General features: G+C 37.7%; 2 protein-coding genes across 6 annotated transcripts in view; both read right to left on the reverse strand.

Moving 5' to 3' along the window:
* The window catches only part of LOC306871700 (uncharacterized protein), a 37,213-nt gene extending 36,353 nt beyond the window's left edge, over positions 1-860 (reverse strand). Inside the window, exon 1 of one of the 4 annotated variants that reach the window (XM_079419805.1) lies at positions 530-860. In XM_079419805.1, the coding sequence (XP_079275931.1) occupies positions 530-615 (86 nt within the window). In that variant the 5' untranslated portion in view covers positions 616-860. The remainder of the gene's footprint in view (positions 1-529) is intronic. The other 3 variants (XM_079419804.1, XM_079419807.1, XM_079419806.1) reach the window with 3 other exon arrangements.
* Positions 861-13,744: 12,884 nt separating this feature from the next.
* Positions 13,745-26,935, reverse strand: part of LOC306870653 (rho-related BTB domain-containing protein 2-like) — a 46,275-nt gene continuing 33,084 nt past the window's right edge. For both annotated transcript variants that reach the window (XM_079418047.1, XM_079418046.1), the window contains 4 exons: positions 18,296-18,446; positions 17,809-17,897; positions 17,493-17,598; positions 13,745-16,622 (listed from right to left, as the gene is read on the reverse strand). In XM_079418047.1, coding sequence (XP_079274173.1) covers positions 16,441-16,622; positions 17,493-17,598; positions 17,809-17,897; positions 18,296-18,446 — 528 coding nt within the window. In that variant the 3' untranslated portion in view covers positions 13,745-16,440. The remainder of the gene's footprint in view (positions 16,623-17,492; positions 17,599-17,808; positions 17,898-18,295; positions 18,447-26,935) is intronic.

Consider the following 26,935-nt stretch of genomic DNA (forward strand, 5'->3'; position numbering starts at 1 on the left):
TAAACACTAAGGGAGAAATGGAAGAAGTCATATCAAGCACTTCCACAGGAACTTAGCTTTCCGTTCAAATTCGTATTTAAAAAAACGCATTCAGTGACATTAATCTTCAGCAATGGGGGATAGGTTTGAGGGAAGTGGCCTTTGCTTCCCATAAAAAGTATTCTGTAAACAAGTACTTCCAGAGTTATGGGAAAGTAATATTCTGCATTTTTGCAGTGTTGGACATGTTTCAACTTTCTTAGCACAGTGCAAAACTTAAGTGCACTTAAATGTTTATTATTCAAAACGTAGGCTAAATAATAACGAAATCTGACGACATTAAAAAGCAACTGCGCAATATCATTTACAAAGCATCAGCACGTCTTCGGTTGTTTCAAAACCAAATGCAGCTCCCTACCTAGACAACATTCAGATTTGTTGCCTATGTGATAATTAAAAATGTTGCTCGCGCCTGTGACGCCCCAAAATATAGTCTAGACAAGCAGCTCGCTAAGACTGAGAAACAGCTAATAAGTAATGTTTACTGTACCAGTTGGTGGATGCTCGCGCGTTGAGGACGTCTTCTTTAGCGGTCAGCAGAGACAGGCTGTACGTGTCCAAGTTAATCGCTCTCATCCTGATGCTGGAGTGTTTCTATGTACTCCACAAACCAGTGCACTTCAACACACGTTTTGTGTCACTAGCAAACACGCAGTCCCCTTATCCAAAGTTGCATTCAGTGAGCTTTGCAGGCGATGTGTAACTTCTGAAGGTGAAGGGCTGTTGGAGTTGGAGGTGGAGGCGAACACTGCTAATGTGCATCAGTCATGCTGGAAAACTTCATGAAGAAGAATCTCTCCAAAAGCTCCACCTCCTGCTCTGAGGGGGAAAAACACCACTGCTGTTGCACAATTTCAGTTTTTTTTTTTTTTTTTTTTTTTTTTTGCACAATTTCAATTTATCTCGGTTGCTGCTAACATGAATTACAGACCGTGGTATGTACGGTCACATTAAAACAATTTGGAGGTAACGTAATTGAATCTATTTTTTATATTCTAGACTTTTAAACACAAGGACGCATTTGAAATGGTTTTATGGACATTCTTGTTGAGTTAGGTCATGAGATGTCCGCATTTTAAGCTATCTTGGAATTTAGTGCATACTATTTTTGAGAGGTTTTCGAACTTTTTTTCGGCCATATTTACCTTTTATGTGTACAGACCCATATATGTTTGCAAAATTAAATAATTGGCTTTTCCTACACTGAATCTCAACCAAAACGGATTATTTAAATATTATCATTTGAAAAATAATTGATAAGTTGACAGTGTACATTTAGTGTATATACCCCCCCCCCCCCCCCCCCCCCCCAAAAAAAAACACAAAAAAAACAATACAGATTTGTGTTTTATTTCTTACTCTTACTATGGATGTCAATAAAATAGAAAAAGCATAATGCAACAGTAATAATGTCAATTTTATTTATTTTTTTCCACAATCTAATTACATTTAACATATTTAGTTAACAATATAAGCTAACACATTAACATTGACAGCCCTAAAATCTTGAGATCCTCCAGCGCCCCCATGCAGCCGAGGGTCTGCAGAATCAAGTTAGAAAATGAAGTTAATTTGAACAAAGTTTGGGAGGAACCTGTTTGGATAATCCAACCAATCAGCATCAGAAAAAGCCTCTCTCACCTCTCTATTCAGTGACAGGTTCCAGCATCCCAACCCAACACCTCTCTCGGCCAGCCAGTGAAGTCCAGACGAGTACTTTGGGTTTGTTCCATATCTCAAGCTCGAAGCCCTCCTTGAGGACAGCAAGCCAAATATGCTTATTCTTTACCCCTTTCTATTACATGTGAACTTGTGAAACCCCTGTTTGTGTAAAGCTTTAGTACTTAATTGGTCTTTTTGTTCTTATTTTCATTCTTTGTCCTGGATTCCATAAAAGACAGCAATCATGGGCACAAAAAGAACATCTATACAAGTATGCAAATTCAGTCAAAATGTTTAGATCTTTGCTCCTGTTTTGTGCTAATGTTTGAAGTGTGGCAGTGAATGAGGGTGAGTTTGGTTGGAAGTCCACTGGTCCTGCACTGACGCGCTATTGAGCTGCCAGTCTCTCTTTGTGCAGGCTTCCTGTGAGCAGTCTTTGGAGCGCTTGGCAGCCAGCTGAGAAGCCGTTTACAGTGCATTGATCTCTGGAGGGACCCTTGTCTCAGCAGGGCCGATTTCATGGGAACTGAACTTGATGTAGTCTCCTTTAAACTGGCTTTGTTGGTGTTGAAAATGCAATGCTTAGTATAATGTATTTCAGGTAATAAAATGTTATCGTTTTAGTTTTAGTTAACTGTTATAACCATACTATATGTAGAAAACACTTTTCAACAAAACACTTCGAAACTTTCCTCTTGCCTTTTTTTAATCTGTTACCTCTTAGGATGTTTATGCTTTTCGTGTTGTCTGATCTAGTGTACAGTTTCGTCTGTTATTATTGTTCTTGCTAAATACGTTCATGATTATACAGAATCATTCTGTGCATAGGATAAATCAAAATGATGAAAAATGTTTAAAGGTTAAAATATCCTCATTGACCCACAGGAGAAGAGAAGTTTAGTCTTCATACTTTACTGACGACAGTTCAACATTGCTGTTAGGAATCAGGAGTTAGGAATTACCCACTCTTCTCTTCCACACACCCACACACACACATACACAGCCGTGAACGCAAACTGAAACCACATCTTCCTCCGTCTGGTTCTTTAAACATTACATCATCTATCTTTATGGTTTAATTAATTAATGTTGTAGAGCTCTGCTAATAAAGGGCCCCCATTGCTTGTCTAAAACTCTGTGTTTAAGGGTAGATGTGCACTAGAGCACAGATCCCAGCTTAAACTGCTGGAGCCCTAAACAGCCTCTTTGGAGGCCTGTGTGAGGGTTTATTGCACATGGTCTGAAACAAACGGGTGCCAAAATATCCAAATTCCTTCATGATCTCAGCAGCTTCCTGCCTCATGTCGCTTTCCCTGTTGACAGATTTGAATGTTATGCTGTTGTGTTTGACATGACACCACGTCTGGTATTTCCTTTGAGTGACACAAGATATTGTTTAAGATGCTGTGCTGTTAAGAGAATGATAAAGTGCTGTTTATTTGAAAGGAATACATTTAGCACTGGAATAATGTTATTTAAAACAGAGTAAACACGAAATGGAGGATGAAGCTCTCACGTGGTTTCTAAATTTTCTGACTGAACCTGTTAAAACCTCATTCAATTCAACAAATGTGTTTTATATACCTTGGCCTTTCTAGAATTTTTTCAAACTGAGGTCCAGGGGCCCCTAGTAAATGGTGGAAGGGTATAAAAAATGAGTGAAAAAAAAAATTAGCTTTTCTAGGAATGCCAAAGTTTCCATATTTACTTCAAAATATTAATTAAATGTTTAATGTATTCACACATTTACATAACCCGACAATACAACCATTTCATTCTACTTTCTGAAGACTGTCTGAAGTCAGATCATAAGATGAACAGCAGCCCTAGTTTTTACAGAAAGAGAATGTGTGAGGAAAAACAGAGAAACCTTTCTTTTCAGGTTAAAACATTTAAAAGTACTCTAAAGGTGTGGTCACATTTACCGTTGCTCTGTGAAATCCAGTCATTGCATTGGGAGTCCACTTATTTTGGGAGTGTCACATGAGTGCAAAAAAAAGTTTCCCACACAGATTTTACTAGTCTCACTCACAAAGAAGTTACTTTCATACCAAGCAGCTTTCTGCTGGTCAGCGCAACAAATTTGTGTGACCAACCTGAATATGAGCAAAATCTGTGTGGGAAAATTCTTCCTAAAGTTCTGATTCCAGTCATTGCTATTGAAATAACTGGATGTTGCCCACACAATTTTGCAGAGAAAAGGTAAATGCAACCTCACCTTAATATGGATACAAAAAAAGGATTGCAGTCAACAAAGTAAATATTATCAGGCTTAATAATTTGCTTTGAGATACTGAAAGTTATTCAGCTGAGGGAAAATAGTGTCTATTACAAACAGTCAGTCAGCAGTTTATTTTTGTCTCAGGCCAGCAGATCCAGATCCTTTATGGTGGCCATGACATCGAAAAGTTTGAAAACCTTGCTCTAGTCATAGTTTCATTAAAAGTTAAATGCATTGCACAAAGAAATAACATTCAAGACCATTCCTGTCTGTTACAGCGTTGGCATATTTTTCCGCCTTTACATCTTGAACACATGCAGTGTACACACGTCATGCTTCAATCTGTTTAGACCTGAAAGAGATGTCAAAGTTCAACACACCAAAGATATATGCCTTTAGTAAAGGCTTATAGCTTGACCTCTGCCCTCTCATAGTCATTACTCTTTTTCAGCATATGTTTTCCGTTAGCCTTACTTCTCTCCATCCCTTTCAAGCATCCAGCATTTCATCAACCTTTCTTAGACTTTTGATACTGTGTTTTCATCTCTGAATGCATTATCTTAAGTAAATGATAGCAGTGTCAGCACTGACTTCCTGGGAATTCATTAACTTTTGGAATGCCTACATGTTGAAGACACACAGCATATTTGCCATATCATATGGAGCTGTACTATGTCAGGGTTTACAAAAATTTTCGGTGGATAATTTCAACCCTACTCTTTTCATACCAATTTCTAGAATTGAAACAGTCACAGTTTATATTAGGAATTTCTTTAGCTCAATAAGCATTAAGTAATATGCAGGAAAAGATTTGTAATTGGGGGAGGAAAATATTTACTTCAAGGGTTTGGATTTCAGTGTTGTAAGCAGTATGTGTTTGCTTTCTCATGACATAATGACATTAAAAGGTCAAACAATGCTTGCTAGTTTTTTCAGTATTATCACATTCTTGTGAGGAGGCTTCAAGGAACATCCTCCACTGGGTTTCAGTCTGTTTACATAGCCATTATTTAGTGCTGTGCTCATTACACCAGAAGATGAAGATCTCATGCTTTAGTTGTCACAGTCTGAACTCCCACATGTGGCACGCTTGTGAATGTTAATTACATTTTCCATTAATGTACATCACACCAATTGAGGCCCAAGCAGAATGTTTTTCTTCTTCTTCTTTGATAGGAGGAGTTGGATGTTATGCAAATTGCTCACAGCAGGCGGGGTGTCTGTGTGGATGATTAAGGCCAGATAACATATTTTAAAGAAGTATGTAAACACAGACGCCATCTGCAAGGTTAAACACACACACGTGTGCTATTGCATTGGAACATCGGTAAAGCTTCAGTATTCAAGGGGGCGATAGAGTACATAGAGCAGTCAGCTTTGTTTCCATCACCCTCTTATCAAAGTATTTCTGTATAATTGGTCCGTGTACGTTTTGATAGTTTGTTTTTCAATTTGAAATTAAATAAGCAGAAACGAGAAAACAGTCGTCTTTTTCGTTTTTCTGTTTCACGGGTAGAAAACGGATAAACGACTTCAAAATTAGTTTTCCTCTTGTGGGCGCTCGTGACACGCCCCTTTCCGCCGATTGGCCAACCAAATCTGAGCCCGTGACGTCATACTCTGTTCGTTTAGCACAATAATAGTCCTCTGCTGCGACTTTTCCAATTTTGTTAAAAACTATTTATATCCAAATTTCTGTATAACCCCCAAAATTGTGTTTTTTGGTTATTCTTTAAATTTAGACCCTTCTCACTGCAAATGTATTATTAATCTATTGCTATTTCCTGCTAAATGTTACATTCATAAATGTAAATTTTCAAAGAAAACTCCTTATTTTTTTATTTTCAGGAAAGATTTTGATATGTATGTAAACTCGTTGAGTAACTCTAATAATTCTATTGTATGTAAGACTCTCGTATGGTGTAAATCTTATACGATAATTTAGTATGCTTTGGATTATTGTTTGTAACCCTCATTGTTTTTTGTTGTTGTTGTTGTTGTTCTCTCTTTGTCTTTGTAATTGTTGTATTGTTATTGCATAATAAAAAATTTAAAAATTAAAAAAGAAAAGAAAAACAAAAGTCCTCTGCTGCTGTACGGGGCAGGTCCTAGATCGGGCTTTCCTCTGTAACCTAATGCATTTCACATAAATATTACTTTCAGAAATGTTCATCAGCCTGTTTTATTTAGCTGTGCGAGTAGTTAAATCTGTATGGTGAAGCTGCGCTATCCACAAACAGCGCAGAATGGATGAGAAGCGCAGATAAAATAAATAAATAAATAAAAATAAATAGATGTAGGGGGCGTCCCCCAGATATGTTTTTAATTATTTACTGTAATTCATGTAACTGAAATGTTTTTAGGCTGTCAAAATGTAAATGCCTCTGCTATAGACCGCTACGCGCATGACATCATTTAGGGGCTACTTGTTTTGTCGGCAAGAGAAATCTTCTTATAATTGACTTTTTTTTGACGGGTAATTTTCTCTTTTTCTATCTTTCTACTATATTTATCCACTCCATCTCGGACCTTTTGTATCTTACCTACAAACATTTGAAAAGTGCACTAATTTTTCATTATTAATTTTTTAAAACATTTTATACATTTGCATTTAATCATTTAGCAGATGCTTTTATCCAATGTTGTTTTTCGAGTTCTGTGACAAGTCTGTAATTATACCTGCGCATTAAATATTAGTCTATATTTAGGATTATTGCAAAGTCATCAAAACTGGCTCATGGCATCAGAACTACCCAAAATGTCGAAATTGAATTAAAATGATCTTGCAAGGCATTTAAAATCATTAGTGAAATCTCCACCTGGTGGCGCAAAGGGACATCTGGCACCATTGCTCAGACTGGAATTTGCACTAGTAAATGAAGATTAAATAATCAAATAAATTGCTACTGAACTTGAAAGTGATACCCTCCAGTGAGTTTATTTTTTTATTTAATTTTATTTATTTGTTTTTGATATTTCAATGTATTTGGAAGTCACATCAAATGTTAATTAGGGTAAGCAATTAAAAAGACGAACAATGGCTTATCTCTCTTTGTTATATATCCTAACATCGCATTGACTGAATATATATATTTTTGTATGTTGATTAAAACTCAAAACCCTGTTCTTATAATGATATATTGCCTAGTCATGGATACCATGATCAAACAAATAGTCATTTAAATATATATAAGCTAGCAACAGTGTTTTATTATTTTATTATTATTATTATTATTATTATTATTTACATGGTTTGGACACGGGCTCTAGTTTGAAAATCGCTGCTCTACATATAGGCTATAGCAACACATAACCCCCAGCCTCTTCAAGAAAGTGTGTGTGTGTGTGTGTGTGTGTGTTTTCATTAAAGTAATAATGGACCACAAACTGAGCGTTTGTTTTAATGGGAGAAAAGGTTTGTTTTAACGCGGATATAGTCGTTTTGTTAATATAGGCTATTGACTGCCAACAGCGCAGCCGTTCACCGTGCCGTCGTGTCAGGGTGAGCACCGGGCCACTGTGGCATATTTTAACTCATTATGATTTTTCCCGTCGATACTGGAACGCGCGTGAACTACAAAACCCAGAAGGCCTATATAACGCTTCAAATAGACTTACATCGCGTATGTGATTTGTGCGAATGAGAGAGCTATAACTTTACCTTCAGTTTCGCTTTGTTTATAGCTAAACATATATTATATAGCCTACTACACTTATTTATCATTAGTATAAATATTAGTATAGTTATCCACTTATACGTGACGTATTTATATATTTATTTAATTTTCCTCTCAAAAACGTAAAATAAATTTTTTGCTTGTTTAAAAAAAAAAAATAATAATAAAAAATTTGTGCGTGCCCCCTCACTTTGTGCGCTCTGGCGCCGACCCTGATAGAGGCATTTGCATTTGGTCAGCCTAAAAACAGACTTCACATGAATGACAGTAAATAATTAATTAACGAAATGTATCGTATCCTAACTGCGTGAGCTTAATCAGATTTGTCATCTTTATTTTTTTACTAAAAACTAAAATATCTGGGGGACCCCCCCCCTAAATTTATTTATTTTATTTTTAAATCCGTGCTTCTCATCCATTCTGCGCTGCTGCTTCGCCATACAGATGTACTACTCGCACAGCTAAATAAAACAGGCTGATGAACATTTCAGAAATTAATATTTCTGTGAAACGCCTTTGGTTACAGAGGAAAGCCCGATCTAGGACCTGCCCCGTACAGCAGCAGAGGACTATTACGGCGGAAAGAGGCGTACGAGCGCCCACAAGAGGAAAACGATTTTTTTATAAGTGAAGTGACATACTGCCAAGTATGGTGACCCATACTCGAAATTCGTGCTCTGTATTTAACCCATCCATAGTGCACACACACAGCAGTGAACACACACACACCGTGAACACACACCCGGAGCAGTGGGCAGCCAAAGCTGCGGCGCCCGGGGAGCAGTTGGGGGTTTGGTGCCTTGCTCAAGGGCACCTCAGTCGTGGTATTGAGGGTGGAGAGAGCGCTGGACATTCACTCCCCCCACCTACAATCCCTGCCGGCCCAAGACTCGAACCCGCAACCTTTGGATTAGGAGTCCGACTCTCTAACCATTAGGCCACGACTTCCCCACCCCCCATTTTGAAGTCCTTTATCTCGTTAAAAAACGAAAATTAAAATTAAGATTAAAACGAAAATTAAAATCTCGTTTTTTTTAACAAATGAAAAAACGAAAAGAGGACTGTTTTCTCGTTTCTGCTTATTTAATTTCAAATTGAAAAACAAATTATCGGACCATATTGTCTCCCAGATGTGTTCCCAAACAGCTAGCATTCACCTCCGAAAGCAAGACCGCACTTATTGTGTTTTAAATTCGCCTGGCTGATTTAGTCCTCAATAGGAATAGCCTATCTATATCAGGAATTTCGTGAAAGACACATCAAGTTAAACATTTTCAAACACAGCCAATTAGGCTAATTCCTGATGTAGCGCCCCTTGTGGCAATGCTGATAATCCATGGCACGCTAGTGATGCATTTTCGACATAAACGACACATAAGGAATCGCGTTTGCATGGGAGTTGGTTTTTCCCCCACAATAAATGTGATAAACTGAAGTGCATTGTGAAACGAAAAGAGGGAAAACCAGCTAGAGAGCTCAAGATTTCACAAGATAAATAAGCAGAAAACCTGCAAACACCCACAGAGAGGCTACAACTGCAGTGTGCAAAGATTTGAAGGGAAGAAAAACATATTTCATCAGTGGCTGGTACCTCAACAAAGCCAAGATGATCTCTAGACAACATTACCTAATAATAAAAGCGGTCCAACATAAGCCTGATTACATAAGACATTACCCACACAGAAGAGACAGAAAATAATAAAATAGGTTCGTAGAGTCACTAATATTACAAAGGCACATAGTTTAGCTAATATTTTGAAAATATTACTGGATACTGGACCTTTGCTACATTTTTTCAGGCAACATTCATTGCTGTTTTGGTGTCTCTGCAGCTCAGTATAAGAATATACAGCCTCTGAATTTGTAGTTTGTTTTTGAACTTCACAATTGATTGTTTGACTGCTATGATTTATACTGTGCAGTCCAGTGACTGTTCATTTATCTGTATCATATAGCTAAGAAAGACTAAACATACCCAGCAATTTGAGTCTTTTGCTTTCAGAACAATTGCCCTTCACCTTGTATTTAGACATAGGACCTCGCTAATGTAGAGGAATTTGTTATAAGATGAGGGGCTGAGTGAGTCCAGGCATTCTGTTCCTGTTGGAAATGTCTGTGACTTTGCTTTGCTGATTCCAGTAATGGTTTTGGACTTGGGGCAACACATTTATTGAAGAATAACTTTGAGGAATTCCATTCTGGACAATAAAATCTTAAGAGCAACTGAATGTTCATGTTCTTCTCAGTTAACCCAATCAATCTATGGTCTTATTACATCTGAGACATTACATTAAACAGATCTTTAAAGAAAAGTTTAATGGAGAAAATGGACCATACTGTGCTAGCCATTTGTGAGATGTAGAGAAGATAAAATATATTCCATTACATTCACCTTTTAGGGCATTTATGGGAAATTGTGCTTCTTGGTGGTACGTTGGTGTGAAGAGAAAAATGTGAGAGAGTGGGATAAGACCATGCTCTCATGGAAGAAGAATGCAGTGGCAAGGTCAGGTAGAATTAACACGTATGTAACTTATTATAACAATATGTTTTTGGAAAACATTAGTGTCAGTGTAAAAAACAAAAAAGCATAAAATTTCAGGCATCTTCAGAATTTAGTTCAGAAACACTGTAACTATTTATATAATATATATATACATCCAATTGAATTGAATCCAATCCAATATATATATATATATATATATATACTGTATATATATATATATATATATATAATACTGTATTGCACATTCTGTTATATAATACAAGCTTTTCTAGATATCCGGCATGGATACGTTTTTAGAGTTGCTCAATTACAGCCATAAGAGTGTTACCACATTGTGCTTTCATACAGTGTTTCTGGCCATCATGAATCAAACCATGGCACCACCAAACACATCAGTCACAGATCTGATGACACAAGCACTAGGACTGCAATCAGTGTCTCACAAACACACACCAAGGAGACTTTCTGGTCTGTTAGCCACCCGTCTACACAGGCACCCTCTCTTTTGGGGCAGCAGCATCAATTACAGCATATGTGTTGGCTTTGCCCCTTCAAAGTGTTACTGGAAATGTTGCAGTGTGTGAGTGTGAGTGTGCACGTGTGTATGGAGATGACTTATTTCCTGTGATGTGTATTCCTTCAAAAAATGCAACACTACAGTCCTATGGAAATCATTACCATGTCTGTGTTTGCATGACAACCAAAAACCTCATACTACAACTATTTTATTAAATCACTTCTAGGGACTGACATTTTGATCTGATTGTTTCAGGCGTTTGACTGAGGGACAGGGGGAAGGAAAGCAGTCACGTTGTGATCACTCAGCCATTTTGTCTGCTACTTTGTGAAGGACAGACATAAAGCAAGAGCCAGCTGAACAAAAGTTGTGCTTCTGCATCAAACCTGAGCAGCTCAACTAGCAGTACGTGGTATTAGTACATGGATAAATGGTCATAATTCTAATCCAAAAATATATGTGACATATTATATATAATATTTTGGTAAATATATTTATTATAGAGTTTAACGAGAGGAAACGCTTAAAACTGTGTATGTCTCCCTCTGCAGGGCATTTTACAGTACTGCCTTTCCACATAACAAGCTGATCACCTGTACAAATCTCACATATAATGGTGTACATTTCTCATGTGTATTGAAATCATTTTCACTCAGAAATTGCTTGTAAATTTTAAAAATAATAACAAATAAAACAGAAGTAACACATTGAATTAAACATGACATTTTGAAGTAGAAAGACTGAGTTTTTAAAAAAATGTAAAACACCAATAAAACTCCAATACAGCCAATCTTTGTTTTATTTACAACTTTGAAAAATAATTTTTACAGTGTATCAGAGAAGAGTTATACTCTTTTAAATGTATTTTAAATGATTATTGCATAATGTTAATGTAACCATTTTTATGATCAATAGTTAGCATTTCATTGCAAATAAAAACACACACAAATAAATGAGTTCAAAGAGTTTAGTTAAGTTTTATTAAAAGCCAAGCAAACATTAAAATACTGAAACAGATAACCTTTTCCAACCCCCTTTTTTTGCTCCATTTTGTACAAATCACAGTTCAAAAATATTACAAACGATTCAATAATATTTTTTATTTTTTTTGCAACGGCAGCAAAACATTCTGATTTTGTATTTTAAAAGCCCTTAGTAGTGTGTATGGTGTGTGTGTGTGCTTTTTCTGGTTCAGAACAAGAACAATAATTACAGAACAGGTATCAGAAACAATAATCAAACTAAGAAGTTAAAAAGAAAACCACAAAGTGCAAAACAGCTTTAAATAGTCACAGATTTGAAAGAGGAAGAGAGGTCAAGGGTAGGGTCAACAGTCAGTGACACCTACCTCACTTCAAGAAGATGAAAAATGGCAAGGACACCGCACCACAAGTGGAAAGAGGGACAGCGTCTGCCAAAGGGCATACAAGTGCTCCGCTATAATTGACAGATGTTGTTCAGTAATATGGCCCTTTTCTTTCATGAAGATGAAGGTGGATTTCAAAGCAAAGAAAGGAAGTTGGTTGGAGAGCCGCTCTGTTGAAACACAGAAACTAACAAGGGCTTGAAGTGGTCTCTGCCTATGACCTGAGGTCAGATTGTTCATTTTAAGATTGTTAAAAGCAGTTAAATGTGGTTAACCTTTCCAGTTTATTACAAATGTTGAGTGTTTTCATAATTTTTTTTTTTTTTAAATCAGGCAATCACCACAATAACAGCTTTCTGGAATTAATAATTTACAAAAAAAAAAAAACAACAACAAAAAACACCTAAATCAAAGTCATATTCCAGAAAGAATGTTGTGTAACATAGCTCCCCTGTCCTACACCAATTTATATTACCCTCAGCCTTGTAAAAAAAATAAAATAAAACCCTGACCTTCAGTTGACTGTAGAGGGTGCAAGTGTGCCTCTGACTCTGTTAATGTGCATGTGTTTGCATTAACCCTCGTCCAAACGCTTCTAATCAATGTTCTCAACAAGCACAGGTTTCCACTCAGCTCAGCACTAACAAAATGGGATGAAAACATCTCAAATGTTAGGGGGGAAAGCATAAAATATTTCACACCACTCAAAGACCAGAGGGTATTGCTACATGCTGGCCACAGGCATGCAGAAGGAGCAATACAGTGGTCTGATGGCTGTCAGCGAAAGTGTGTGTGTGTGTGTTAGTGCACTACAATTACCTTGATAAAAACTAAAGGCAGTGAACTCTCTTCAGAAAGATTTTTTTTTCAATTAAAGGCACGGTAACACAACAATAGACCACAATTCTCAAGTGCTCTCACGTTTCTAAAACTAGTGGGTTTCTAATGTACTGTTATAAATAAATTGAACTACAACCACAATGTGTCATTAATAATGAGCATGATAAACATTTAGTATAACATTAAGTATCTGTAAGGGTTTTGGATGGACTTTTTAAAAGTGGTAATGAGTGCTCTGATTTTGTAATTATTTATTTTTTCAATAACATGATGAAAGTGCATGATAATTCCTTAGTAATGAAAGCTAGACCATTGCCACGCACATCTTACCTGTAAACGTGCACAGATAAATACTTTTGTTAAATTGAAAGAAAATCCACAAATAATATAATTTGTATCAAATTTGAAGCTAAAGTGCATATTTAGCAAGCAGTTATACTGTCTTTCCTGTTGTTAGTCACTGTCTCAATGAATCTATCAATTTAAAGCGATTGTTCACCAAATATGAGCATTCTGTCGTCGTTTACTCACCCTCACGTCATTTCAAACTTATGACTTTTTTTTCCCTGTGGAACATAAACATGTTTTGAAGAATTGAGTTGGATGCGCTTGACTTCATGGATGCCACACACTACTTTTGTGTTCTTCAGAAGAAATGAGTTCATATAAAACATGTCGAAACAACATGAGGGTGAATAAATGACAGAATTTGCATTTGGGGTGAACAATCCTTTTAAGGGCTAATAGACCTTTCTAATACTGTTTATGAAATCTACTTATTCACCTAATTTCAACAGAAAAACACATCACATGTCCTTGAAGTTAATCAAGGCATATTTGATTAAAGCACAAGGTACAAAGACTTTGAGCAATCGACATAAAAGTCTTACAGTATGAGGGATTTTTTTTTTTTTTTAACGTAAGCACAAAATATGTAGGGCCATAAGGAGCACTGTTTTAATGGAAGAAACCATTCCATGCTACAAAATGTTTTAAAAAGTTTAGAAACAGTCAATGCCATGCAGACCAACTCTAAAATCAAAGTGCAAGAACAAAAAGTGCTAACAAGCCCAACAAAGCTTTCCATCCCAACAAACATGCTGATGTTTAAAGTGTTCTCGAATTGTTCTTCTTTAACTCTAAGGGGCAGACAGGAGAGCTGCGATTAAGTACATCATTTATCGCAGAGCCAGTCTGCAGATACAAAGTAAGGCCTTACAGTCGTTATTTTACTAATTATTAAGCCTTTAGGCATAGAGTGGCATCTATAAACATTCATTTATTTGTCTGCCCCTATAAATAAAGCATCTTAATGGGATGAACCTACAAAAGTGCCCCTACGGGTAAAGATGGTAGCATACAGCATCTGCTCTCCATTTCCCTCTTTTATTTGTGATTTGTGATTTTTTTTTGTGCAGATCGGCCTGTCTGAGCACATGGGCTCTGCGTGTCTATTTTTGTAGCTGTTGATGATTTCAGCTCGTCTGGTGCGAAAAGCAAGGTGCAGCCTTGAGGAAGCGAAATCAGAAAGCCAGAAATAGAAAAAGGGTGGCATGGAAAACTTAAGATGTCTCCGATTTCTCACTCACCTCCCACCTAAAGTAGTTATTAAAAACACTTTTGTTAAAAGGCACAAAACAGGCAAAACAAACATGCTTCACCGAGAAATACTTGAATGTAGAAGGGAAAGTGTAACAATGGTCATAGGCACTCATGTTTTCAGATGGAAGGCAGTCGAGACAGACTCTAGCAAACGGATGCTATCAACACTTCACAGCCCATGCACGTCTGAAAGAGGAACCAAACCGAGAGCGGCTGTTAGCATAACCCTGTCAGTTTAACCACAAAACCTGTTTCAAAGCTCAAAATCGAAAGCTTTTCAATCAAAAAAGAAGGATAGACTTCTGATTTACAGCTTATGTTGGGATATTCTGTTATTAAGATTGTCAAAACTTGTGTAAAGAGGCAGTCACACTACACTTTTCCTTCCACTGATACGCATGCAAATGCTCGATACCAGAATCACAATGTTCCAAGTTTGGTGAACTCTGACCTGCAAATTTGTATCATGTTTAGACGTGTGACCAATAGAAGACTATTAACAGCTTAGTGTCATTAAACAAACACAAACTTTAAATTTGCAATTTTAAGTTTCGCAGCACTGCAGAAATGTTTTTTTAAAAAGACACCACATAGTGCGACATCACATCATGAATGTTGCTCAAAGTCTAGTGTAACCGCCCCTTAAAGATATAATGGGTGAATGGTTGAACGCTGTGACATTTAGCAGGTTAATCCTGAGCACCAATTTTACGTGCGTATGTAAGGTGCAAAGTGAAGCGTCACATTGCAACGTATCAAACACTACAGGAAGTGGATCGATAGTTTCTCCATCAGTTTGGCTAACTGCAGAGGTAGAGGAGCAGAGGAGTAACAGAGGGGAGCGGTGAAGGAATACGAAACATTGCAACCTACTTTTTGGTTCACCAATAGCTAAGATTGAAGTAGTGCTACAAAAACGAGGGCATTTCACAAGGATGTGAAGATCCGAAACAGGACTGACAAACAAATGAGTAGCTAATACTTTCGAAAGCAGGGTAAACTCAGAAAGCATGGGCGCCCCCCATTGGTGGAGGTGAAAGGCAAGCAAGTCGAGGAGCTTGCTAGTGGTCATATCACAAAGCTCAATCTACAAAACGTCATATAACAGTTGTGACTGTAAATACTCTCCTGGCAGTGGTAAAAATAGCCCTAATTTTGTAGTTTACTTGCTGTCAAGTTTTCGTTTCTGCAGATTTTGGTAAGGCGTCAGTGTGTATGTCTGTCTTTGGTGCTGGCCTGGAGTTTTTTAGTGAGTGACAGACCTGAACTACACACCCCTTCTGTTCTACCACATTTAGTAACAGGACAAGCAATCTGAAAAGCAGTTCTTCAGTAGGCAACACAATTGCTATTCAGAGCCAATATGGGGCAATGGAAGATCCAAAATGGAGAATTGTTTTTAGTGAGAATGTAGGCAAGGGCAATAACCCCTTTATTTTAACAATTTTATATATATATATATCCCTGCCGCCATTTTAGTTGCTAGTTGTATTCAAAGCTGAGCTATGTTTCAGCTTGTAGGCATTGAACATGACGGTTTTCCCAGAAATAGGTTTCACAGAGAAAAGCTCAACACAGCAGCACGATGCAGCATCCGTGTGCCTGGGCGCCAGCGCTCAGACGGGGTGCTGGTGTGAGTGTGTGTGTGTGTGTGGTCTTGTATAATAATAACAGTCTTAAGAGGCGAAAGCAGGTCACTGCAATGATGACGTTCCCTATGCATTCGCACAGTAGAACATGTAACATCGAAAGTGAGAAAGATCTGAGACTTTCTCCGGACCTTCTCCTATTTAATGACACATACGCGTTGAGCTCTCGTGGCGGGCAGCCTGCTAAGGCCCAACGCAGGGAGGGAAGGTTAAAGCTCAGAGGCAAAGAAGACCCGGACTCGCTTCCAGCAGTCGGAATGGATGCACAGGAACAGGGCTCCCCAGGCTTGGCTACATGCCTCTGGACTGAGATGAGGGAGAGGGGTACAGGGGGTTTGAATGGATGGATGGAGGCAGACCCTCAGGAAATGTGGGGTGCTGAGGAGGATGGATGTCTCCAGAAGCACCAGCCCCGTTTGGTGTGCAGCTTGCGCAAGATCTCCTCCTCGCGTTCTCGCTCTTTTTGAGAACGGAGATAGCGGTCTTCCTCCTTCAGGAACCAGACAGGGGGCCAGCGATGCTTCTCAAAGTGTTTCTGGTTTTCTGGAAGAACAAAAGGACAAGATGAAGGAAATACAGAGGAAAAATTATTTTCTTGCCCAGTATTTGTATCTTGTTTCTTCAACTAAAGATAAATATCTAAAGATCCTTACACCAAGAGCCATTTACTTGAGAATTAAGATATTATGTTAGATATAATGTTGTATTCAGAGACACAATTTGGAAAACTTTATGGCTAAAGCAAAAAAAAAAAAAAAAGGTTTAAAAATGTTTTTATTTTGTCTTTAATTTAAGTTTTTTGTTTCCCCAGTGGCAAATGTTTTTATTAATAAATTTCATGTTGCTTAAATGTTTAGCTATATTTACTTGAAAATAAAAAATTCCAATACAAGAGAATAATGTTTATAAAGAACAAATTAGAATTGTAAAATAAATACGTAAATAACTTAGATATTTAAATTTATATACACATACAGACACTTACTTTAAAAGTTTGGTACAATACAATTTTTTCATGTGTTTGAAAGTCTCTTTGAAAGTCCCACCAAGGCTGCATTTATTTGATCAAAAATACAGTAAAATCAGTAATGGTGAAGTTTTATCACAATTTTAAATATATGTTCTCTATGTGTATTTTAATATATTTTTAAATGTAATTAATTCCTGTAATGGCAAAGCTGAATTTTCATCATTATTAATATTACCAACTTTGAAATCAGTTGTGGTGCTCAATATTTTTTGTACTCAATAGAATTTCAACAGAACAGCATTTAAAATGAAAATATTTTCTAACATTTTAAATGTTTTTACTGTCATTTCTGATCAATTTAGCACATCCTTGCTGAATTTATTTCATTTATACATAATATAAATCTAATACATAAATGAACAAAAGCACTTCTTGCTCCTTACCAGGAGACATAGTCTTCATATCTTTAGGGAATTTTCGACAAACGCTATTGTAGTTGGTGCAGATGTGATGCAGACACCAGGCAGAGAGCTGTTTGGAATTATGGAACTGCAGCAGACAGAAAAGCAGAGTTAGCACAGCTTGATTTCTCTCAATGAGGCTCATTTGAAAAGCAAAGTCTGTTCATCCTTTGAACTAGAATAATGTAGGCTATGAATGAATGATAATTCTGTAATGTGTGCCATTGGTTATATTGCCACTTCATTACTCAGTGCATTCTATTAAAGGCTTTGTTTGCTTCATCTTTATTAATGTTACCTGAGCCATCTCCAGATAGGCCAGCACATGGTCATCAATGTCCACCCCTTTAACGGACAACTGCAACAGCTCCTCAACGGCATGTTGCTCTGTAGACCATGGCAAAACACCACACAACAAGTGTTAATATGTCAGCCATGAGGCTTAATGGTTAACAATTTCCATAACAACAAAATCGTCAACAGTGAAAAAATTCTCACCTTCACCGGTGTATTTTTAGATAATATTCAGCTGCAGATAACATTTATTTTTGTTTATTTATTTTGTTAGTTAGCACCATGTCTAGTGGCTTTGATGAGTTTAAATGCTATCATCTGTAATATTAACCAACATTTGGCTCACAAATTATGTCTTTGCAAATTCATGCTGAAAGTGTAATCTCTTAGATTATTTTCCTCTCCAGGCCCATTAACCACAGAATTGTACAGTGCTTTTTCAAGGTATGCTGTCTGCCTTTGGGTGAACATAGAGCCATTATTAAACCTACCTGTTAGAGCTACAAGGCGGGGGAGACAGAGGCGGTTGGCTAGTATTATAAGGTCCATTGGCTCCAGTTCAGGACATGGTGTTAACACACCACAATACAGAAACTCCAGAACGGCTCTCATGCAGGCACAACTGGTGTTGGGGATAGAGACCTAAAAAGAGAGATGGAGAAAGAAAAAGACGTGGCGGTTAGCAAAAACAAAACAGCCTAAATATTTCAAGTTCACGGTTATTAACAAAAGCCCACGTTGAGAAAAGTTTGTGTGAACAGATTTCATAACCCTTGCTGAGGAATGTTTATTCATAGCTCATCTCCAGGACATGGAAAGTCGAGAGGCAGATTGATCCAGGGATGAAACAATCTGCTCAGCACCTCTCCCCTATTGAGACCTGCATAGTCCTGGCCGCTGACCATTAGAGGAGGCCTTCGTGTTGACATGGCAGGACCCAAAGTGGCCAAGGAAGCGGTTAGAAAGGGATGCATGTATCCAGGAAGGCTCGGGGAGGAAGGGGCCTGAGAGAGCGATAGGAGGGCGAGGGCAGTGGCCACCACAAGGGGTCTTTCATCCTTCAGGAGATTAAAGCACTGTGTGAAACCGTTGACAGTCTCAGCTTAAAGCTGTGGAAAAATAACTCTGTGGGCTTGTCGCTACGGGAAACCTGGCCTCTGCATAAACAAGAGCCAATAAGCCAGCCTACAGGAGAGACTGTCATCATATAACAGTGAACACATAATATGCTTTACAGAACAAATACACAACATTCAGCAAGACTCTGTTCCCATATACTGATATGGCAAATTTAGTCACCACCAGAACATATTCAAAACAACCACTTAGTGCACCAATTTATTTATGGTGTTTATAACCTCTTAACTTTTTAAAAATACTGTATTCTTCTGCTTTTAATGAATGGATGTACATCATATTAGTACAAGGCCACATTATCATTCAAAACTTTGGGGTCAATAAGATTTTTTAAAAGAAAAGAATTGATCAAAAGTGACAGTAAAGACAGTTTCATTATGACAAGTAATATTCTATTTAGTTCTTTCTTAACTCCCTATTCATCAAAGAATCCTGATGAAACACAAAAATGTCAAGCAAGGATAATAATAAGAAATGTTTCTTACGCAGCAAATCAGTATTTTAGAATGATTTCTGAATCATGTGACACTGAAGACTGGAGTAATGATGCTGAAAATGTAGCTTTGCCATCACAGAAATAAATTACATTATAAAATATATTAAAACAGAAAACCGTTATTTTAAACTATAATAATATTTCCTAATTTTGTAAGCATTATAATATAAAATCTTACAGACCCCCAAACTTTTAAATAGTAGTGCATTTCACAAATAGAGTGCAATCCACTTTTATCATCTCTCACAGAAAGTTGCAATTTTAGTGCTATTGTAATGTCATGGTGAATTTAGGAGGTCCCTGGAGGCCACAAGACATATAATCTGCCCACGTCCAACACCATTCATAACCAAAACCACATAAACCCAAGCTTAAAGGTAGAAGAGCTGTTGTTTTGACTCTGCTTTGGCTGGAGGGTGGAGAGCAAACAAAAGCATGCTTATTCTTTCAGCTCCAAGGAATGGCCAAGGAATTAGGGGAGAGCTTTCAGCAGGGACACAAAGAGGAAAGTGCAGAGTCTGTGAATCAACCCATGGCAACCTTTTCCTTATGCCGTTGCCATGCTCAGACTAAGCAGTTATTCCTCTGTGAATTAGGACAGGATACAGTGGATTTAATTGCCTCTAGAATTACCCTGTTTGAGGACTGAACACTTACAGGGTACAGATGCTTATAGGAATCTGGAAACCGCTAGCACTATCATCTTGTGAAGGGGTTTGTCCAATCACAGGCAAACAGCTTTTATAATGCTTCAAATAATATCGATCACATACAGTCATGGCCAAAAATAACGTCACTCTTGCAATTCTGTCAGAAAATGCAACACTTCTCTCAGAAAATTGTTTCAATTGCAATTGTTTTGGTATTCACGTGCTTATTGTTTTTGTTTGTACTGCAACAACACAAAAAAAAGAAGAAGAAAAGTCAAACTTGATAAAAATTTCACACAGAACTCAAAAATGGACTGGACAAAATTATTGGCACCTTGTCAAAATTGTAAGAAATAATTGCTTTCAAACATGTGATGCTCCTGTAATTTGTATTTAGACACACCTGTGGCAAGTAACGGGTGTGGGCAATATAGTAATCACACTTGCAACCAGTTAAAATGGAGAATGTTGACTCAACCTTTGTGTTGTGTGTCACACTGAGCATGGAGAAAAGAAAGAAGTGTAATGAGTTGTCTGTGGATTTGAGAGAAAAAAAAATTGTCTCCAGAGATCTTAATGTTCCTGTGTCCAATGTTCGCAATCTCATCAAGAGGTTTACAGCCCATGACACTGTAGCTAACCTCCCTGGACGTGGACAGAAGAGCAAAATTAATGAAAAATTACAATGAAGGATTGTTCGAATGGTGGATAAAGAACCCAGATTAACTTCAAAACAAATTCAAGCTTCCAGCAGGACAATGACCCGAAACACTTCAAAAAGCACTCAGGAATGGTTACAAACAAAGCGCTGGAGAGTTCTGAAATGGCCAGCAATGAGTCCAGATCTGAATCCCATAGAACACCTGTGGAGAGATCTCAAAACAGCAGTTGGGAGAAGGCATCCTTCAAATCTGAATGACCTGGAGCAGTTTGCCAAAGAAGAGTGGTCCAAAATTCCAGTAGAGAGGTGTAAGAAACTCATTCATGGTTACAGGAAGCGATTGATTTGAGGTTATTTTTCCAAAGGGGGTGCTACCAAATATTAAGTAAAGGGTGCCAATAATTTTGTCCAGTGCATTTTTTGGGTTCTGTGTGGAGATGTATCAGATTTGACTTTTGTTCAGTTTTTTTGTGTTGTTCCAATGCAAACAAAAACAAAACATGTGAGTACCAAAACATTTGCAACTGCAACAATTTTCTGAGAGAAGGGTTGCATTTTCTGACAACTGTGCCGATATTTTTGGCCATGACTGTATATCCAATTTAGGAATGACTAGACAGTTCCACTTACCCTGCACCGACTAGACAGTTCCACCTGAACTGCACCGACCTTCTGCTTCTTGCTTAGTGAGTTGTGCGGTAAACTGATCTTAAATGCATCGAACCACAAAAACTATCACAACAGAATCTGTACTGCTTCCACCACGAGTGGGAGGCTGAGGAAACAACGACCGCAAGCTGACACAGATTCTATAGGTCAGAGATGCTACATTGGGGGGTGGCAAAATGACGCTCAGCGGTACTTCTGAAGCCTAGCGGTGCCCTTCACCTGTCTGTCTCAAAGCCAATTAACAGAATGTCAGTGTGAATATGACCGTTCATTATGGCTAAAGGGCAGACTTAAAAGACGCAGACGGGACACAGTAGGCAACTTCCTATTAAAACCTAAAGATAACAATAGTGCTGTGAGTGAATGGAAATTTTGTTTGTCTCAATCCTCAAAAGCATAAGCAAACACACCGATCTGATATGAATGATATGATATATACACAAATATATATATATATATATATATATGTTTACACACACACAACAGTTTGTTCTGGTTCTCAAATCTGATTGGTTGAGAACCGTGAGCTATTGTACTGTTATCGCTACAGGAACGCCCTTTCACAATGTTGTATCCCTCCGCTTGTTAGCCGGATCTATCTACGTTTTGTCGATCTAGTGTCATGGCGGACGCTATAATTTAAAAATAATACTGTTTTGTATCACGGAATGCAGTTTTAAGGATTTTTTAGGTGAGAACGTGCTTTCTTGTGCTTAAAAGACGCGGTTTGTTAATAAAGATAAGGTCTATTTGAAAATTTGCTTCAACGTTTTCGGAGACAGGTTCTCCAGCGGTTCAGCGGCAGTTCGGCGCTCATTACACCCGCAGAGAGCGCCTCAGCGCGGCCAGATCTTCTGGAATTTACCCATGCCTCTAATGTCTCTATACTGGTTAAACACGAGATATAATTTGTGTTAGGTAAATCTATCTAACGGCCAGTCTTTGGTGTCATTAAACTATTATTTGTTCAAGAGCAAATAGTTTTAGCAAAAGTTTATCATGTTTATGTAAATTCAATGCTGTATATCGCGGTGCCTTTGCTTATGATGGCTGTTATTGTTGTTTATTAAATATGATTATTCAATTATTAGTATTTTATATAAATAATAATAGTATTCAATAGTGTTTAGTACTGAGACACGTTGCATGTGTTCGTGATTGTGATTTTAATTACATTGTTCCACCATTAGATGGCCACAACAGAGTGTTTTTATGAGTCAGCACTGCAGTAAAGACTTTCACTTAGAAAAATAAAGGCTTTTCTAAACGGAAGTTATTTTTACTTAGAACAACAGCTTGACGCAGCAAACAAATGCACCGAGGAGCGCTGTCATCAGAAATCAATGAAAGGATATTGACATTAAGACAAAGAAAACGCTTTCCTCAGTGAACATTTAAACTTAATTCTCCTAAGTAAGGTTAGGATAATGAGATGTATCAGATGCAGGTAATCACAGTCGCTCAGTCCATCTCTCTCTCATATGCTTATTTTACATAAATACAGCAAGCTTTTACTACAGTAATACAGTAAGTTTTCAATGAAGCAAATCACAGTTCCTTCGTTACTAGTTCTAAAGTGACGTTTTGGAATTAGTAACGAGGCTTGGGCTGAGCTGTTAAACTGTCAACTTTAGATATAAATCCGTGGCGGAAGAAAGTAGTTCTGCACAAAAGAGGGCTTTTAAAGATACTCCGTTGTTGATTCTAAATTATTTACACGCTCGTGCCATTGAACTGTTGTATATATATATATGAATAACGCAATATCACACGAGTAGACTTGCGATATGGCTGCGATTATACCTACGGCCGAATCACAGCCGTGGCGATATACAGCCATATCTCACTTCTACTGGTGTGATATTGCTCATATATATATTATATATATATATATATATAAATAATCACTGATGTGTCAATACTTAAAGTGTATGAAGAACAGCAATGCTTATGCTAGGCAGAGAACTTGAATGCACCATTAAGTGTAATCTTTAACAAATTGCAAAATAAATATCCTTTTTCATATTGAACTTGATACCCAAATTCACTAGTTTTTAGTGTTTTATTTTTAATTGACTGGAATTTCAATTCAATGGTGATATGCTGTGTTAATTTGTTGTTTCTTGGAAGAGGAAGAATTGAGAAAAACAATGCAACTACCTTGAGAAGAAAATGGGGTCAAGACCCATGAGAATGTGTGTTACGGAGGAAGTGGTCACCTATCAAAAGCAACCAGACTCTTTCTCATCAACTAAGTTACTGCATTGTACAACGCAACCACAGTCTCCGCCTTCATCGTCTCCGTTTTCACTTCATCTTTGTCTCACAGGGAAAATGTGACAGCTTCTCACATTTGAGCTTCCGCTCAGTCTTGTGCTAATCACACTCAGAAGTCTGAAATGAATTCTGACACCTGAGCGTCTCCCGTATGTTCAGACATTCCTGCCTTAAAAAGCAGCGTTTTCAAAACAACAGAGATAGACCAGCAAGACTTTCTGAAGTGTACTCACATTGAGCTTCATGCGACGTAAACGTACAACATGAAGAGACCTATAAATAACATTCAGATACAGAAGCGGTGTAGACGTTGTATGGATTTTTAAAGTCGTCTTCAGTAATAAGTATGTGCTGCCTAACCTCAAAAACCTTGAGAGTTATTTCTGCACAGGACTAGAATAGTAAAGCTTACATGTGGTAGATCAATCAAGGACAACTCTTGACTCTGTGCGTAACAAACTGAAAAGACAATAATGTGCAGCAGTACACAAGAAACATTTGAGTACAGACTCTGAAAAATCCACTTATGGGTGAACTATCAGCTTTACTCAACTGAATGACACTTTATAAATATTTGCCACCCAGAGGTCTTACAAGGGCTTTATATCTGGTTATACAACACCTTCTGTGTCGGCTGCTGCACAGACAGTGACAAGGGCTCACTCTACTCACAACCTCATTCTAAAAATAGTACAGTGTTCACTACAACCAGTCGCTACAATGCCTACTGTGCCAGACTGCCACCAAGTGATTTGGCTGCTCTTTGCATCGCATCCTTACTGTAATGTATGGAACAGGCTCTGTATTTTTTAACATTTACGAAGCCCACTGAACATTTCGAAAGCGATTGCTGCTCAGGTGCCAAGAAAGAGGTACCAGAGGGACATTTTCAAGTGACATGGCAGAATAAAAAGAATTTTAAAAAAAAGACAAAAGAAACTTGGTTGCTAGGAGTCGACAACCAAACAACCCATCTCTCCCTCCTTGTGAACTCCTTGCTCCTGATGAGATTTCTACTGAAAACGCACCAAAACATTTTGCATTAATTATGCTGTGCACAAGAGACAAAAAAGAAGTAACACTACCTCAAAGATTTTTACTGTACTCACTAATACCAAAGTAGAATAAAGAGACATTAAAGGAATACTCCACCCAAAAATGAAAGATCTCTCATTTCCTAACCCAGATGTATAAGACTTTCTTTCTTGAACATGAGAGTTTTAGAAAAATGACACTTGACACTTACAAAAAACACACAAACACGACTATTCCATAAGACCAATTTGATGAATCAATGTCTTCAAGCAAAACTAAAGTGGTGTGTGTTGTCAAAATACTAATATTTGTATTATTACTTATAAATGTCATATACGCTTTTTTGACGTAAACACTGTGAAGCGTGATGCAAGCACCCTATTCTCTGTGCTTTCAAGCTGCTTAGTATTTATTAGTAATTTTCTCGCACAAAATTCTAGTAAGCTTCAGAAGACACTGATTTATCAACTGGCGTCTTTGAGGGTCCCAGCAACTTGCATTATATTTTTTATAAAAATCTCTGTTCATCTTTAAAAAAGAAAGACGTATGCATATAGAATGGCATAAGGGTAAGAGAATTTTAATTTTGGGGTGGAGGATACCTTATTATGCTATTATATTCCTTAAAATTCAACGCTTGACCAAAGAGGATGTCAAGCTTGTCAAAGCAGAACCAAGTTTACTTGTCTCTGGCCACCTTGTGTTGATCTCTATGTGACATACTCTCAGTCGATGCTGTCAGAATAGAAAAGCAGCCAGCATCCTATTTCCCACATCAGTTTGTTCTTGTGCTGTAACTCTAGCTCCCTGTAATGCTTGTAAAGTTATACAGGGTGATCCTGTTCACTGGCAGGCCTGGACACCTATAACTCTCGGCCTCTGGTGTTGGTCAGCTTGGTCCCAAGTTCCTGCCCTTAGGGAGCTTGTCTTTCTAGAACTTGAGCTGACAGCCAGTAGCCCAAGGAAATCAGAGAGCGTGCACGGGATAGACCTGGATAGAGTTATGTGTGGGTGAGATGGGCTTACGAAAGGAAAACAGTGAAACCTTACCTTTGACACCTGACTTAATAGTTCTGGATGAAAAATACATGAGCTAAATTTATGCCAAGAAGAAACTGTGATATGTTAGAATAATTCCATAGAAAACAAGTGTAACAATCAAAAACTGTGGAATGGTTATCATGTGGTTTTAGTTAAATACCACTTTGAGACCAAAAATCTATGAATGGTTCACACACAAACACTTCCTGTAAATCATAGGTCACTAACAGGCGGACCGCGGTCCTGATCCGGACCCAAAAGCCGTCCCATACGGACCTGTCTACAGCCAAAACAGAATGTTAAGATTTAAACCTGACGGGGCGCTTCTATTTCAGCCGGCGCAGCTTTTGAAGTCTTTACGGTAGTGGGGTCGCCAACTGGCAGACTCCGGTCCGAATTCGTGAAGGCTTTTGACATAATTAAATAAATAAATACCAAACGCTAATTTAATAAATCAAATTTATATTAAGCACATCAAGGTCAGCTCTAGAGCCATTTGGCTGCAGTCGTGCGTGCAGTGATGAGAGATGCATGCATGCAGAGATGAAACTTTCAGTGAGTGAAAAAAGATGGGATTTTCAAAAATTAGGAAAGTTGACGCGTCCTTAAAAAGTCTTAAATGGTACAAGAAAGTCTTAATTATGATTTCAGGAGGTCTTAAATGTGGGGACTGAAAGACAAGAATTGCGATTAAACTTAAAAAGACTATTCATTCAATAAATATGAGTGCTGCACGATTCAGATTCAGCTGCTGCGCTGCTTTGTGGAGTCTGTCTCTTGGGCTTGTGTACTGCCATTCCGCTGGAAGAGGATGATTTTCCATTTCCAGTCAGCCTGTACGTCTTCTGTTGTCAAAGATCAATGTGAAAACAACCCATGATTTTAAGCAGCAAACACGCAGGGTTGTAAATGTGAACTGGTGGATCAACAAGATAATGTGTTGTAAAATGTAACCAATTAAGGCAGTAAAATATATTTATATGTGTTATTTAATTAATATAATACTTGATTGTTTTTGTGAAAACCTACACCTGAACTGTAAATCATGCTTTTTACAGTCATTTTATTTTATTTATTTTATTTTTGTGCAGGTCTTAAAAAAGGTCTTTAAATGTCTTGAAATTAAGCTTAAATGTCTTGTGTATACCCTGGCCTGGCAAAAACC

Source organism: Barbus barbus, assembly GCF_936440315.1.
Source record: "Barbus barbus genome assembly, chromosome: 6".
Taxonomy (NCBI): Eukaryota; Metazoa; Chordata; class Actinopteri; order Cypriniformes; family Cyprinidae; genus Barbus; species Barbus barbus.